The sequence below is a fragment of the Theropithecus gelada genome, chromosome 7a, assembly GCF_003255815.1.
Source record: "Theropithecus gelada isolate Dixy chromosome 7a, Tgel_1.0, whole genome shotgun sequence".
NCBI lineage: Eukaryota > Metazoa > Chordata > Mammalia > Primates > Cercopithecidae > Theropithecus > Theropithecus gelada.
This window is the reverse complement of record NC_037674.1, coordinates 9,268,454-9,286,132: the sequence shown is the minus strand read 5'-3', so window position 1 is coordinate 9,286,132 and position 17,679 is coordinate 9,268,454. Positions and strand designations below refer to the sequence as shown.

The window sequence follows — 17,679 nt, the reverse complement described above, 5'->3', positions numbered from 1 at the left end:
TGTTTCTGTGTTAATAAAAGCTTGTTTTTTTTTTAAGTCCACACTATTTTTTTTAAGTCCAACCCATCCTATACAGATGAGTTGTTTTAATATATTTTACTCATTTTTTTCTTGATAAGGATTTTGTAATGTTTGGGACACAAGATTCTATGTGCATCTCTCTCTCTTTTAAAAATTTAATATTCTATTATGAAAAAATTTAAATACATGCAAAAGTAGATAGAATAATAATATGATTTTCCATGTACCCATCATCCAGCTTCAGCAATTACCAATTAAGTATAGTGTATTTCATGTCTATCCACCATTCCTCTCCACCCACTATTTTGGAGCAAATCTCACATGTCCTACCTTTTCATCCATAAAGAGTTCAGTGTTTATATCTAAAAGTTAACAACACTAAAAAAAGTACAATACCAGTATTATAACAAACAATAAATTAGTGGTATTTCCTTAATATAATCAAATATCCAGTCATTATTTACTTTTTCCCAGGTGTCTCATAGTCATTATTTCCTCTAGATTGTTCAAATGAGTACAAATAAGTTCCCTACATTACAGCTGGTTATGCCTTAAGTTATTTGGTTTATAGGTGTCTCCATCCTCTGCTACCATTTTTTTCCCCTGCAGTTTATTTATTGAAGACACTGGGCTCCTTATCTTCTAGAATTGTTCACATTGTGTATCTTTCTGCATGCTGTCTTAACCTTTCAGTGCCCAACACTGGAAACTGTTCTCTAGAATGCGTCTGAGCAGGGTTGCTATTTAAAGCTTGTAGAAATCTATACAACATAGTCAGTTGTAATACAGGGAACTTTTGTATACCCAAGCACTTTCTTCTCTATTGAATTAAGATTTTGTGCAACCTTTTTACTAGGAGCATTGTGTATGTGTGTGTGTGTCTACATGTGTACAACTAGTTGCTCACACAGACACTACCTGAAAAATGACACAGACAAGTTGGAGACATTGAGCCTGGAGAGTGCTAAGAGGACACCCGAGAGGGCGCTCACAGAAGGCTATCAAGGGCAAAAGAAGTGGCCTTGACTTTGTCAGTAATTTGTCTCCTCTCAATATTTAAAAGTAGATTTGTGTCAATATATAACCTCAGAACATTCATTAATCCCCTATCTGGATAGTTCTGTTTATAACATGTATTTATTCCAAACTCAAGTTGTTAATAAGAAGTACTAAAACAAATTTAGATGCGCAATGGTTTTCATTATTCTAGAGTATGGAATCATAGGTGTAAATGTGGTACCATGTAAATTCATACACCATTTCACAAGTCATTGTCCCTCACTATATGTAATAGTGTTTTCCTACGAGTGTGTGTTTAAGTTACATAGTTTTAAATCATGTCATACTTTAATGGCTCTAAAAAGTTAAATCTTATAAACATATTTATGGAATGCGTTTGTAAAATCCATAAATTGAAAGGGAGAATTGATTTCCATCCTGAAGTCCTTTGAGTTTAAGGTACTTACAGCCTTGATTCTTTTAACTGGATGAAACTGAATTCCCTGTAGGATACACAGGGATAGGTTTTAGACATCAGCTACACAAATGTTTAGGCAGCTGCTTGCTAGATTTCCTTTTCAATGATTACTGAAAAGTTCACCCTGAAAGAACACTCTGGTATAGTGTGATTCTCTTACTATTTAATATCTTCAGACAGCTTGGTGTATTGCTTTTTATTGATATGCCCATGTACTTTTTTGTTTTATTTTACAGGAAGTCTACTAAGGTCAGGATTTCCACTGCCTACTTATTGATTTATCTCTAATGGTTGCAGATTGAAGATGACAGCGATGCAGAGACCTATGGAGAAGAGAATGATGAACAGGGAAATTATTCTAAAAGAAAGATTGTCTCTAACTGGGATCGATATCAAGATATTGAAAAAGAGGTCAATAATGAAAGTGGAGAGTCCCAGAGGGGAACAGATTTCAGTGTCCTCCTCAGCTCTGCAGGTAAGAATTCCAGTTGCATGCATACTGCTTAGTGCTCTAAAACTTGCACAGACATTGCATTTATATTTTTAAATCCCACTTTTATAACTAGCAATGTATCCTTTGTTCTTTGGATTTTAAATTCAAGTAAAGGACGGTGTTGCTAATGGCTTGTAAGGGAAAAAAATGATGTTAAGTGGAAGTAAGGGTTTCCATGTACTGATGTAGAAAGACTAAAGTCTTTGCGATAGATAAAAGCCTTCCTAGAAGTGGAAAAAGCTGAGCCATGCCGCTGTAAATTTGATAGTCTGAGAAAAATAAATGTTTTCTTTGATATTGGAGGAAACATTACTTATATTTATAGGAAGCATGATAAAGTTTCTAGAATATACGTTCTCTTTTTTCTTCCTTTTTTTTAAGTAGCCGGGCATATGCATAGTAGTGGATATGCACTTATTGGAGCCAGATGCACTGAGCACCAAGTTTTTTATTGTGCTTTTGGATAGTCTTCTCTGTCAATACAGTGAAGACCCAGTCTATCCGTGATCAGCTGTAATCTAAGATCGATTGCACCTTCAGTGATGTGATGCTGTAGAGCAGTAACAGGGAATAATGGGGGAGTGCTGGGTGTACAGATGGCTGCAGGGTCCCTACTAAGGTGTGGCGTAAGAATTTAAAGAATAAGTGGAAGATAGACGAGTGATTTCCAGGTGTTGGGGATGGGAGGGTGGGAGGCGGATGTGGTTATAAAGGGGCAGCATGACAGATCCCTGGGGTGCTGATACTGTTCAGTATCTTGACTGTGGTGGCAGCTACACGAACCTACACAGGTGATAAAACTGTATAGAACTTAATATACACACATGTGCACAAATGAGTATGAATAAATTTGAATAAGATTGGCAGATTGTATCAGTTTCAGTGTCACTCTCCTGGTTGTGATATTATATTATGGTTTTGCAAAATGTTATTGGGGGAAACTGGGCAATGTGTACAAGAGATCTCTCTGTATTATTTCTTTACAGCTATGTGTGAATCTGCAATTACCTTAATAAATAATTATTGCCAGGTTAAAAAATACAGAGGATGCAGATGTGAGAAGCAGAGAAGTAAAACAAAAATAATACTTTGGGACTGTTGTGAATTTTTTCTTCCGCATGACTTTGATGTTGCTGTTTAGTTCTACCTTTCTTCTTTATCCACCTGTATTTTTGAATGCCTGCACGAGACTAAGAACCATAAAGTGATGCATTCTCTTCTAACTTAATAGAAGATGCTTTTCTGAGCAGGAAAGAAGTACATCATAAAATTGTGAGTCAGAAGCACAGGATTCAGTTTGTCATTACCATAGATGATTCAAATAGCATAACTTCTTTAGGTTTGTGGATTTTTCTCAACTCATTGACTGTTCAAGGACTAAATAATTTTTCCTGTCAAATGAGTGCTTCCCTCTTGGTACCTATATTTTGGCCAATTACGGGTTTATAAGCATTTTTCTTCAAGGTGGTAGAAGGGGAATGAAGGTAAAATATGAGCTGGTTGGTTTTAATTCTCATCAGCCGTTCTGCCAAAAGATGTAGGGGGAGAAAATTGAAGCAATGCAATGAAATTAACTTGTGGACTAAAGTAGATTTAATTCAATCAGTGTGTAGTCAGTTACTAGTATCTGTCAAAAAGAGATACTTCATAAATGTTGGAAGGCAGTTAAAAATTCTAGTCCAGGCTGGGCGCGGTGGCTCATATCTGTAATCCCAGTACTTTGGGAGGCCGAGGCAGGTGGATCGCCTGAGGTCAGAAGTTCGAGACCATCCTGGCCAACATAGTGAAACCCTCGTCTCTACTAAAAATACACAAAATTAGCTGGCGGTGGTGGCAGGCGCCTGTAATTCCAGCGACTAGGGATGCTGAGGCAGGAGAATTGCTTCAACCGAGGAGGTCATAGTGAGCCGAGATCGCACCACTGCACTCCAGCCTGGGCAACAAGAGCAAAACTCCATCTCAAAAAAAAAAAATTTTTTTTGTCCAACCTAGCAGGCCTGTCCTCTGGTTTATGATTTTGGTTATTTATTTTAGCATTTTATTCATAATTGAAAACCTGGCATGGATTGAGTCTCCCATGTATTTTTCTTGTAGCGTCTTTGCTTACTGATTTCTTCTGAAGTAGCTTGTTTATCTGTGATCGGTTTTTTTGGTGATTGCCAAAAAACTCTGTCTTTTGATATGTGCCTACGTTTCTTTCCCACTCTGTTGCTGATTTATCAGTTTCTTCTCATGATAGAATAAGACTGAGAAGAGCTTCCATGCTTTTTTCACACTCAGTGTTTTGGTGCTATATTGGTTTACTTTCGAGAGCTCAACTTCATTCTCTGATAATAAAAATTCTGCAGTATGTAGTGTTCTCTAGGTAAGCTGACCATACTCCTTGAAACGATTCTGCTTCCTAGTGTACTATCCTTGTTGGTATAAATAAATATACAACTGAGAAAAAATATTGCTGGTTCCTTAGGTGTGCAGTCATAAACTTTTCTAGATATTGCCAAATTGCTTTCCACAGTAAAGATGAGCTAGAGTTCCTAGTGTTCAGTATCTCTGCAAATACATAGTACTGTTGGACTTTTAAATTGTGACCAGTTGACTGAATGGTATCTAGCATAGTTAATTCAATAGATATTTAAGTACCCATTGTTTCAGCTATTGGCTTAGAGGCTGGGCATAGAGTGGTGAACAGAACAGATATAAACGCCTGCCTCACAGAGTTGACTTTCTACAGGGTAGAGACAAACAAGAAGAATATATAAAATGTTAAATGCTATAATTGCTTAGAATAGAAATAAAATGAGGAAGGGCTGTTACTAGTTTTAGAAGTAGCCTGGGGTCTTACTGAGAAGATAACATTTAAGCAAAGATCTGAGGAGGGTGAGGGAGCAAGTGAGGATATCTGTGGGAAAAGTGTCCCAGGCAAAGGGAATAGCAAGCTCAAAGGCTTTGAGATTAGGAGGACAGGGAATCACAAGGAAGGCCAGTGTGGCCGCCGAAGCAAAGTGAGCAAGTATGCGATGGGGTTGGAAAGGCATTATCCAGCCAGATCTCATAGTATTGTAGGTCATTGTAAAGATGTTTTCTTTTGTTCTGAGTGAGATGAAAAACCAGTGGAGGGTTTGAAGAGAAGAGTGATATAATTTTACTCCTGTGTTAACAGGATCATTTTGCTGTGTTGGAAGGAACTGAAGACTGGCAAGAGGGGAGCAGGTAGACTAGTTAGGAAGCCACTGCTACTACTGATAGCAGATAGACTAGTTAGGAAGCCACTAATAATAATCCAGGTGAGCAGTGGTGGTGGTTGCTGGGTCCAGAGGAGAGCAGTGGAGGTGGTGAAAAGTGCCTGGGTTCTAGATCTATGTAGAGGGAAGAGCAGAGAACACTTGCAAATATTGGGTATGAGATAAAAAGATATGTAAGGATGACACTAGGTTTTTGGTCTGAACAGCGAGAATAAGGGAGTTGCCCTTAACTGAGGTGTGTAAGTTATAGGAGGTACTCATTGTTGCATGTATTAAAATTGAGATGTCACTTAGATACCTGTTGCAGTCAGAATTCCTTAAGAAATGGCTGGCACACTCAATATAATTGAACATTTTTTTTCTTTTTTTTTGAGACGGAGTCTTGCTCTGTCGCCTAGGCTGGAGTGCCGTGGCCGGATCTCAGCTCACTGCAAGCTCCGCCTCCCGGGTTTACACCATTCTCCTGCCTCAGCCTCCCGAGTAGCTGGGACTACAGGCGCCCGCCACCGCACCTAGCTAATTTTTGTATTTTTAGTAGAGACGGGGTTTCACCTTGTTAGCCAGGATGGTCTCGATCTCCTGACCTTGTGATCTGCCCGTCTCGGCCTCCCAAAGTGCTGGGATTACAGGTGTGAGCCACCGCACCCGGCCAGTTGAACATTTTGACAAAGGAATTATTTACAAAGGTATATGTAGAGTATAATGAAAGCACTGAGGTAGTGCTGAGTTGAGAGGGCAAGTAGCAGCAGAGATGGTACCACCCTAGTTACTGGAAATTTGAAGAGAGTCAGAGAGAGTTGGCCTTGGGAGGAATCACCTTCAGTGAGGGGACTCAGCCAGTGAAGATGACCCCACACTGAGAGAGTCAGAGGAATAAACATTCTCTTCCTGTCTCTGCCAAGGCTTCCATAAGCCTAACCTACTGGGAGCCAGAAGACAAGGGAAGTTGTAGTCCATACTGGTCAACCTTCTAGGGCAGAACAGGATGGAGAAGGGTGGGGGATAAATCTGCATTGGCACATGGAAGAGACCCGGCACAACATCTAATAGGCGGCATGGAGCAGGCTGCTGGATAGAGGAATGTGGGGTTCAGGATCCAGGCCTGGGCTGGCAATAATACATTTGGGTGATGCCAGCCTATAGATGATATTTGAAGTCATGAGAATGTATGAGATGACCAGGGGAGTTATTACCTAGAGAAGTACTGATTCCCAGGGACCACAGTGTCTACAGTTTAGGGTAAAGAGAAGAAAACAGCAAAGGAGACTGAGCATGAGTGGTAGAAGAAAGAACCAGGAGAGTGTAGTGTCTTTAAGTGTTTTGAAGCAGGAGGAGAGATCTGTATCAAATGCAGTTGATGACAATGAAGAATTGACTGTTAAATTTAACAACAGGAAGGTTATTGGTGATCTTCACAAGTGCAGTTTTGTGGGAGTGGTGGGATAAATTTTCTTGCCTTTAAAAAGAATGTGGGAGGAGACGTTTGAGACAGCAGGTATAAATGACTTAATTTTAAGGAGTTTTGTTATAAAGGAAAGGAGAATAATGGGCTGGTGGGAGAAGTGGGTTAACACTTTCTAATTTTTTCTTTTTTCGGCATTTCTTTTGTAGCGACAGGGTCTTGTTATGTTGCTTAGGCTGGTCTCGAATTCCTGGGCTCAAACAATCCTGCCTTGGCCTCCCAAAGTCCTGGGATTACAGATATCAGCCACTGTGCTTGGCCAGTTAAGACATTTTTTAAAGGTGGGAGAAATAACTACATGTTTACTTGATGATAGATCCAGAAAAGAGGACGAAAATAATATGGGGAGGGGTGAGTATTCCTGGATCTATGTTCTTTAGTAGATTATGAGCTTGATAGGATCTATTGTGTAGGTGGAGGGATGGCCCATTGATGGGGCTTGGGCAGTTTTCCAACTGTAATTGGAGGAAAGGCAGAATATATGGGCATAGATATGTGTAGATGGGTAGATGTCACAGGGGCTTGAGGAAGTGGTCTAAGAAAACCATGGATAAGTGTTGTGGAGGAGGTACTGGAAGTAGAAGGTAAGAAATAGTTGTTGGGGAAGTGAGAAAGTATGGTTTCCTATTTTCCAAATAGGAAAATGCGGTATAGATGTTGGGTGACAATAGGGGCCCACATGAATTTGGTATTCATAAATTTAAGGTGAGAACAGGTATACTTTTCCCCGACTCATATTGTGCTGTATGGGTGCAGGCCCAGAAAGACCGGACAGAAGGGTAGGACTTAATCATGATTATAGTTTAGCAGAGCAAATGCAATGAAATGAGAGAGGGAAAAGGAGATGATTAGAATGATTGACATGAATTTAAGTGGGATAAGGAAATAAGTGAAGATATGGGGGAAGATGAGGGGCAGTAAAAAGATCGTGGGATCACAGGACTGCAGATTCTTCTGGGCAGAAGGATTATTGACCTTCTTGAGAAAGTGTGAGTTGGAGAGGTGGGAAGTGGTGGCTGTAGATTAGAATGTTTCACGTTGAGATTTGATGGGGCAGGGGGTTGCAGATGATGGTAATGATAGAGTCTTATATAAAAATATGGGCGTGCCTGGCTGTGAGGTGGTGTGGAGACCTCATCCTTGGAGGTTTTAGTTTACATTTCCTTAGTTGTTGCTGACATTGAACATCTTTGTATTTGTGGTGCCTGCTTTCTTTGTGAACTGCTTGTTCACATTCTTTGACCATTTGGCTATTTTGTTTCTTATTGATTTGTGGGTTAAAAAAGATGTAATCTTGACACTTACCTTTTGATATTTGTGTTTGCAGGTGTCTCCTGATATGAGATTCACTTCTATAGTGGTGTCTTTCAGTGCATTGTTTTAAATTTTAGTTGAATTTATCAATTTTCTAGCCTACTGTTCATGGTGTTTTATGGCCTTGAGAAATCCATCTTTCCCCCAAGGTTAAAGATGTTCTCCTATATTTTCTTATAAAAGTTCTAATTTAGCTTTTTTTTCCTGAAGAGTGTTACATGTTATTGTTTGCTACATTCTCCTGCCATGGTTTTCAGCTCCATTGGGTAATTTAAGGTCTTCTCTATGCTGTTTATTCTAGTTAGCCATTCGTGTAATCTTTTTTCAAGCTTTTTAGCTTCCTTGTGATGGGTTCAAACATCCTCCTTTAGCTCAGAGAAGTTTGTTATTACCAGCCTTCCAAAGCCTACTTCTGTCAGCTCGTCCAAGTCATTCTCTGTCCAGCTTTGTTCTGTTGCTGGCAAGGAGCTGCGATCTTTTGAAGGAGAAGGGGCGCTCTGGTTCTTAGAATTTTCAGCTTTTCTTCTCTGGTTTCTCCCCATCTTTGTGGTTTTATCTGCCTTTGGTCTTTGATGTTGGTGACGTACAGATAGGATTTTGGTGTGGATGTCCTTTTTGTTGATGTTGATGCTAGTCCTTTCTGTTTGTTAGTTTTCCTTCTAAGAGGTCCCTCAGCTGCTCAGCTGCAGGTCTGTTGGAGTTTGCTGGAGGTCCACTCCAGACCATGTTTGCCTGGGTTATCACCAGCGGAGGCTGCAGAACAGCAAATATTGCTGCCTGATTCTTCCTCTGGAAGCTTCATCTCAGAGGGGCACCCGCCTGTATGAAGTGTCTGTCGGCCCCTACTGGGAGGTTTCTCACAGTCAGGCTACACGGGGGTCAGGGACCCACTTGAGGAAGCAGTCTGTCCATTCTCAGAGCTCAAACACCATGCTTGGAGAACCACACTTCTCTTCAGAGCTGTCAGACAGGGACGTTTAAGTCTGCAGAAGTTTCTGCTGCTGTTTGTTCAGCTATGCCCTGCCCCCAGGGGTGGGGTCTACAGAGGCAGGAAGCCTTTCAGAGCTGTGGTGGCCTCCGCCCAATATGAACTTCCCCAGCCACCATGTTTACCTACTCAAGCCTCAGCAATGGCAGACGCCCCTCCCCCTGCCAGACTGCTGCCTCGCAGGTCTGTCTCAGACTGCTGCGCTGGCAGTAAGCAAGGCTCCATGGGCGTGGGACACACCGAACCAGGCGCAGGATGTAATCTCCTGGTGTGCCATTTGCTAAGACTGTTGGAAGAGTGCAGTATTTGGTTGGGAGCGTCCCGATTTTCCAGGTATAGCCTGTCACGGCTTCCCTTGGCTAGGAAAGGGAAATCCGCTGACCCCTTGCACTTCCGGCGTGAGTTGATGTCTCGACCTGCTTCAGCTTGCCCTCCGTGGGGTGCACCCACTGTCCAAGCAGTCCCAGTGAGATGAACTAGGTACCTCAGTTGGGAATGCAGAAATCACCATCTTCTGTGTCAGTCATGCTGGGAGCTGCAGCAGCATTTTAAAAACCTAAATGATATAATGACCTACTAATGGCTTATGACCTGCAATTTGGAGTGGTCTGAAGTATCTGATTCATTTAATCATTTCAGTAACTTCGAAAAAATGTCTTGAGATGGTGAGTTTCTTCACACGCTCTGCACAGTTCACAGACGGGGAATCCCTTACTCCCTGGAGAGACTGGGGACAGCGATGGGACTGAGCAGGAGCTGGGTCACAAAATCGTTTGCTACATTCTTTTTTTTTTTTTTTTTTTGAGACGGAGTCTCACTCTGTCGCCCAGGCTGGGGTGCAGTGGCGCGATCTCGGCTCACTGCAAGCTCCGCCTCCCGGGTTCACGCCATTCTCCTTCTTGAGCCTCCTGAGTAGCTGGGACTACAGGTGCCCACCACCGTGCCTGGCTAATTTTTTTTTTGTATTTTTAGTAGAGGCGGGGTTTCACCGTGGTCTCAATCTCCTGACCTTGTGATCCGCCCGCCTTGGCCTCCCAAAGTGCTGGGATTACAGGCGTGAGCCACTGCGCCCGTCATACATTCTTTTGCAACCATTTTAGATTGGTGGAGAGAGGTAACATAATTACCGTGTACTTCAGTCTTCTAAACAGTATATACCCTTTTGGTTTCCATTTTCTGTGTTTCTTTATGAGTATATAATTTCTCTATTATGTACCAAAGTAGTGAAATTAGGAGCAATTTATCAACCTTTAAAATTTTGATTTTGATACTGAACATTGAAGTTTGGCCTGTGATGTGATAGTTTTCTTTTGACAGTGTGGTTTAGTGTAAGGAATACAGGCCACCAACTCAAAGAAATGTGGATTTGAATCTACTTCTGTCATGACTCTGTCTACCCTTGGGCAATCCTGTTTCTCCATGTAGGAAGAGCAAGAATAGAAGTAACCGTGCTTGATTTGATGATGCCAGCGTCTTATCTTAAATTTACCACGGATTTGAGTTCTGCTTAATATGTAAACATGGTGCCTACTTTTAGTATTTATTGAATTTTTTTGCTAATAGAACCTTAGTTATCTGTATTCAGTGAAGTCAAATTTCTTTGTTCCTTGAATGCTAGACATAAATAGCATTGGTTGTTAACAGAATTTATTTATATTTTTCGGAGAAATTAAAAGTTCTTGGGTATAATATCCTTGATTGTTGAGTCCTTTATTGAATGCAAGTGTGGTTCTGAGTCTCAAAGAATTTAAAAGTCAGTGGTCTTAGGTTAAGTAATAAAAATAAGTGTTTCCCCCCTTTCTCTTACTTGTAGTTGTTTCCATCTATCATTGTTCATCTGTTTTTCTCTTCTATCTCAGTGTTTGTTTGCCACGTGCCCTGAAGGATGGCCACTGTCATCACAGTGAGATGTAATCCAGATTTGGTTTCTCAGACAAAGGCTCTATGCTTTTCTTTCGTTCGTTCTTTCGTTCGTTTCTTTCGTTCGTTTTCTTTCTTTCTTTCTTTCTTTCTTTCTTTCTTTCTTTCTTTCTTTCTTTCTTTCTTTCTTTATTTTTCTCTCTCTCTCTCTCTTTCTTTCTCTCTCTCTCTTTCTCTCTTTCTTTCTTTCTGTATTCATCTTTTTAAAAAAATAATTTCAATTTTTATTCTGGATTCAGGGAGTACATGTTCAGGTTTGTTACCTGGGTTTATTGCATGATGCTGATGCAGAGGTTTGGGATACAATGGATCCTGTCACCCAGGTACTAAGCATAGTACTTAATAGTTAGTTTTTCAACCCTTGCCTACTCTCTCTCCCCTCTCTAGTATTTCTCAGTGTTTATTGTTGCCATCTTTATGTCCATAGTACCCAGTGTTTAGCTTCCACTTATAAGTGAGAAGGTGCAGTCTTTAGTTTTCTGTTCTGGTGTTAGTTTGCTTAGGCTAATGGCCTCCAGCTGCATCCATGTTGCTGCAAAGGATGTGATTATCGCCACATAGTATTCCGAGATGTGTATGTACCACATTTTCTGTATCCAGTGCACTACTGATGGGCACCTAGGTTGATTCCATGTCTTTGCTCTTGTGAAAAGTGCTGCAATGAACATCCACTTGCATATGTCTTCTTGGTAGAAAGATTTCTTTTCTTTTGGATATATACCCGGTAATGGGATTGCTAGGTCGAATGGTAGTTCTGTTTTCAGTTCTTTGAGAAACCTCCAAACAGCTTTCTACAGTGGCTGAACTAATTTCCATTCCTACCAACAGTATGTAAACATTCCCTTTTCTCCGCAGCCTCATCAGCATCTGTTTTTTTCTTTCTTTCTTTCTTTTTTTTTTTTTTTGACATTTTAGTAATAGCCATTCTGCGTGATGTGACATGATATCTCATTGTGGTTTTGATTTGCATTTCTCTGATGATTAGTGATATTGGGCATTTTTTCATATGTTAGTTGGCTACTTGTATGTCATCTTTTGAGAAGTGTTTCTTCATGTCTTTTGCCCATTTTAAAATGGGGTTGTTTTTTACTTGTTCAGCTGTTGAAGTTCCTTATACATTATTAGACCTTTGTCAGATTACATAGTTTTCTAATATTTTCTCTCATTCTATAGATTGTCTGTTTATACTGTTGATAGTTTTTTTTGTTTTGTTTTGTTTTTTGCTGAGCAGAAACTCTTTAGTTTAATTAAGTCTCACCTGTCAATTTTTGGTTTTGTTGCAATCACTTTTGAGGACTTAAGGACTCAAAAGTTTTCCCTTGGTATCCAAGAGGGATGGTTTCAGGACGCCTGTGGATACCAAAATCTAGGAATACTCAAGTCTCTGATATAAAATGGCACAATATTTTAATATAACCTATGCAAAAAGTATAGATATCTTCCTTTATATACTTTAAATCATCTTTAAATCACTTGTAATATCTAATGCAATGTAAGTGCTATGTAAAGTTATACTGTATTATTTTTTATTTGTATTTTTATTGTTGTATTGTTATTTTAATATAATTTTCTTTATTCATTTATTTTTAGAGAGACAGGGTCTTCCTCTGTCACCCAGGCTGGAGTGCAATGGCATGATCATAGCTCGCTGCAGCCTCGACCTCCTGGGCTCAAGCGATCCTCCTGCCCCAGCCTCCTTAGTAGTTAGGACTATAGATGTGTGCCGCCCACGCCTGGCTGATTTCTTCATTTTTTTATAGAGACAGGAGCTTGCTATGTTGCTTAGGCTGGTCTTGAACTGCTGGTCTCAAGTGATCCTCCCACTTTGGCCTCCGAAAGTGCTGAGATGACAGGTGTGAACCACTGTGCCTGGCCAGTATTGTTATTTTTTATTTTTTAAAAATATTTTTGATCTGTGGTTGGTTAAGTCCACCAATAAGTGGGGTTGCCTGTATGTTATTTTTTCTTCCCAAATTAGCTGGACCTCTGGTCCAATTCTCAGATGTTATTTGGAAGATAGGCCTTTATCTAAGAGTAGAGAATATAGACCTTTATCTAAGAGTAGCGAATACAGCTTAACATATATTCTCTAAGTAGATTTCCATGGTAACAGTGAACGTTTGAAGACTGGTAGTTAAAAAGTGAATTTCTGTTTCACACACAGTGTATGTATATGTTGATGCTCACTTTGGAAGATAGTTTGCCATTTTCTGATAAAACTGAAGATCTAGCACTTTCACCCTTACAGGATACTCTAGAGCAGAGGTCCCCAACCTTTTTGGCACCAGGGACCGGTTTTGTAGAAGACAGTTTTTCCACAGACTGGGGTGGGGATGATGGTTTCAGGGTGATTCAAGCACGTTACATTTATTGTGTGCTTTCTTTCTATTATTATTACATTGTGATATATGGTGAAATAATTATACAACTCACCATAATGTAGAATCAATGGGAGTCCTAAGCTTGTTTTCTTGCAACTGGATGGTCCCATCTGGGAATGATGGGAGACAGTGACAAATGATCAGGCATTAGATTCTCATAAGGAGCTTGCGTGCAACCTGGATCCCTCGCATGCGCAGTTCACAATAGGGTTTGGCTCCTATGAGAATCTAATGCTGCTGCTGATCTGACAGGAGGCGGAGCTCAGGCCGTAAGGCAAGCAGTGGGGGGTGGCTGTAAATAGAGAAGAATCTTCGCTCACTTGCCCACCACTCGCCTCCTGCTATGCAGCCCGGTTCCTAACAGGCCACAGATCGGTACTGATCCACGGTCTGGGGGATGGGGACCCCCTGCTCTAGAGAAACTCTAGCACGAATATTCACAGCTGTATGTTCAGAAGTGCCTCAGATGGAAGCAATACAAATATTCATTAACAGTGGAATGAATACTTAAATAAGTGGATGAATCTTTTCAACATAGCATGAAGTAAAAGAAACATGCCCACAGAATTCTTTAGTATGATTCTATTTATGTAAAGTTCAAACACAAGAAAAAAACCTAATTTTTTAGGGATGTGTATTTAAATATTAAAGTGACAATCAAGGAAATGATTATTCCAGATATCAGGATTGCGGTCACCTCTAGTGGGGAGATGAGGAGGGCCAGATAGCAGGTGTGGTGGTGGCAGTATTCTATTTCCTGTCCTGGATGATGATCATTTATGTTCGTTTAATAATTATTCTTTAAGCTCATATGTATTATCAGTTTTTTTTTATTTTACAGATCTCTTTTTTTTTTTTTTTTTTGAGACGGAGTCTTGCTCTGTCGCCCAGGCTGGACTGCAGTGGCCGGATCTCAGCTCACTGCAAACTCCGCCTCCCAGGTTTACGCCATTCTCCTGCCTCAGTCTCCCAAGTAGCTGGGACTACAGGTGCCCGCCACCTTGCCCGGCTAGTTTTTTGTATTTTTTTAGTAGAGACGGGGTTTCACCGTGTTAGCCAGGATGGTCTCGATCTCCAGACCTCGTGATCCGCCCGTCTCGGCCTCCCAAAGTGCTGGGATTACAGGCTTGAGCCACCGTGCCCGGTCTGATCTCTTTATAAAAGAAATAAAAATCTTTAAAAGCAAATTTCTAATGGTAAAATTTCTGTTACCACCATAGAGGTGGGAACCATTTTTGGAGAGGCAGCCCTTTCCAGCCTGCTTCCTTCCACTTATGCCACACAGGCACTGCCTGCTCTGTTTGTTTCTGGCCATGGACAGTGACACCCTCATTTGTATTAGTGGTGGATATGGGAAAGGGGACGGTTGTTCAAAGTCATACTTTTTCTGGTAGGACTATGAGTCTTTAGGTATCTTTGTAGAACTCTTTCTGTAAGTCTCTGAAAGAGATAATCATACCTTTGGCTTTTCTTTTTGAGCAGTATTCTTGCAGTTCCAAGTTACATTTCAAGAGCTTTGAAAATGGCACCGTATTCTTACCTTGAAACGTAAAAAGTCAGATCTATGAGAAATTTCTTCTGCCCTTCACTTTTTTCCCCCAAAAGTCGAATCATTGAATTCATGCCATATGCATTGTCTATTCCTTTCAAGATGTCACAGATAGCCAGAGTTAGAAAAATGTTTAACAGCGTGACCAGAATGCACTGGATCAATATTCAAGATAAACAGGGGGAAAAATATTATGTGCAAGTCTATAAACACTATTTTTAGAGATGCAAATAAAAACAAAATAACCAGACTGCAGTTTGGTCAGTATAGTTGTTGACTCTGCATATTTTTGCTTAAAACTATTCTATATTTTCTTCAATTTAATTTGATGAAAAGCTGTTTTGGGTAGGAAATTTTAATTGTAATGACATTTGAATTTCTTCCCTCCTCTGTATCCTTGTGTCAACAATTAGACTGAAGGGAAAAGAAAGGATATTACTCTAGCAGCCTGTACTTTTAAATTAAATCTCAAATCTTTTCTTTCCATGAGGCAACAAGACAGTTTTATTTGTCCTCATTGATGCAGTTCCTTTTCCCCCTCTTCTTGTATGGTATATAGTTTGTACTAATACAGTCTCATATTACAACGGCAATATAGTAGAAGATTCTTCCCTTTGATATTTTAAAACATTTGAAATAACACAAGCAGAACTATACATTAAAAAATTTTTTTGTTTGTTTTGGCTAACAAGGCTAAAAAAATTTTCAACTGGATAACCAAAAAAAAAAAAAAAAAAAGGAAAAAAGGGAAACTCCAACAACAAAAAAACCTTTCCTTATAGCTGAATGTTGAATATTGGGCCTAATTTGATTTTCTTTTTAAAAACCTTCAAAAGATACAAGCAGAATTTGTGTGCTAAACTGCTAGTCTCCAGCACCATTTTGTGTTTTCTGTTGTTTTGAGACAATTGTTTGTTTTTACTGCTCCAGCTGCATCATTTTCATCATCCTGAACTTTCATTTTCCTGCCCTGAAGTTGTATATTTCCTTTAGCAGATCCAGCCTAGGCAGCTTTATTTCCGTTTCCTTTTCCTTTAAATCTATGACCTTTTGAGTCTCATTTGTTTAGGGATTCTTGGTGATTTTACATGAGTTTTTTTCAGTGTTTCTTTTTCTACCTTTCCGTCTAGTACTTTCCACATCGCTTCCTTGTTTCTTAGTCATAGGTTACAATTACTGGCTGCTTCTGCTTTATTTAGTATTTCTTTAGCTTTTTTCTTAAATAGAATTAATCTCTCTTTTGCTCTACTACTAAAGTGTATCCATTTTATTTCCCCATGATTTGAGAAAGGGATATGTGGGTGCTTTCTACAGGTCAGATTATCTAAGTCACCCCAAAATTTCAGCAAACATCTAATCTAGACATTTCATTTGAGCATCCTCAGCACTTCTTTTTTTTTTTTTTTTTAAGTTTATTTTTGTGGGTCCATAGTAGGTATATGCATTTACTGGGTATATGGGATATTTTGGTACAGGTGTGCAATGCGTAATAATCACATCATGGTAAATGGGGTATCCATCCTCTCAGGCATTTTATCCTTTGCAGCACTTCCATTTTTCTTCTTGCTCTTGCTTCGCTCTGAATTTAGTGTATACTTTGTTTTGCTTCATTCTTTTTTTGCAAAATAATCCTCCTTGAAAAGTATTAGAAAGTCTGTGTTCTTGTACCAGGGTTCAGGGCCGGGGTCTCTATAAACTTTTTGTTGAATTTAATAGTATCAGACACTGCAAATGTTGATTGCTTAAATGCTTTGTGTAATGTTTTTCTCATTTGAATATTTAGTGCTTGACCTTTATCTTCTAATCTTTAAAAGATTAGACATAAAAGAATTATGTCATCAGGGGTTGCATCCATTGGGAAGCCTTTCATATGAATGGATCTGGTTTTACATTATTTTTTTCTATACTTATCAGTTGCCAGAGAGACATTTTGTACTAATCAGAGGGAGGTTTGTTTGGAAATCTTCCAATTTTAGTTTTATCTGTATTTTCATTAGTTCTGCCTTTGATTTGTTCAGTGCTTCTGTTATATTAAAATCTGTTGTTAGGTAATTTAACCTGTTGAATTTTGTTATTTCCAGAGGTATCCAGCTTTCATCCAATTTAGTCTGTTCCTCTAAAAAATTTGTCTTATGGCAAATTAAAGTCATCAACATAATACTTGATTTGATGGTGGTAGGTTTCAGTCCCCAAAGCAGCCATTGTTTTCACTATCACCATTTTTGGCTGCTGTGGTTATCTTTCTGGTCCCAGGCCCCCAGAGCCGAGCCATAGGATCGCTAGCAGAGACTGTACTCTCAAGTTCACATGAAGGACTGAATGTTTACTTTTTTTTTTTTTTTTTTTTTGAGACGGAGTCTCGCTCTGTCGCCCAGGCTGGAGTGCAGTGGCCAGATCTCAGCTCACTGCAAGCTCCGCCTCCCGGGCTCACGCCATTCTCCTGCCTCAGCCTCCCGAGTAGCTGGGACTACAGGCGCCCGCCACCTCGCCCGGCTAGTTTTTTGTATTTTTTAGTAGAGACGGGGTTTCACCAGGTTAGCCAGGATGGTCTCGATCTCCTGACCTCGTGATCCGCCCGTCTCGGCCTCCCAAAGTGCTGGGATTACAGGCTTGAGCCACCGCGCCCGGCCTGTTTACTTTTATTATTAGATAATTTAAACTAGTTATACTGGACTTAGCTTAATGAGAGAACATTAGTGACTCTTTTTTGAGTTTAACTTGTATTCCAGATACTCTTCTGGTTACCAAATGACTTGTATTCCAGTTACTCTTCAGTTAGACAACTGGCTGCATCATCAGATCATCTGGGTACTACATTGTTTTCTTTTTGTT

General features: G+C 39.9%; 2 protein-coding genes across 3 annotated transcripts in view; one reads left to right on the top strand and one right to left on the bottom strand.

Annotated features, from left to right (window-relative positions):
- AVEN (apoptosis and caspase activation inhibitor) overlaps nucleotides 1-17,679 on the top strand; it is a 187,882-nt gene that overhangs the window by 34,173 nt on the left and 136,030 nt on the right. The window contains exon 2 of the mRNA XM_025390219.1: nucleotides 1,796-1,973. Coding sequence (XP_025246004.1) covers nucleotides 1,796-1,973 — 178 coding nt within the window. The remainder of the gene's footprint in view (nucleotides 1-1,795; nucleotides 1,974-17,679) is intronic.
- CHRM5 (cholinergic receptor muscarinic 5) overlaps nucleotides 1-17,679 on the bottom strand; it is a 99,667-nt gene that overhangs the window by 59,107 nt on the left and 22,881 nt on the right. The gene's annotated exons all lie outside the window — the stretch shown is intronic.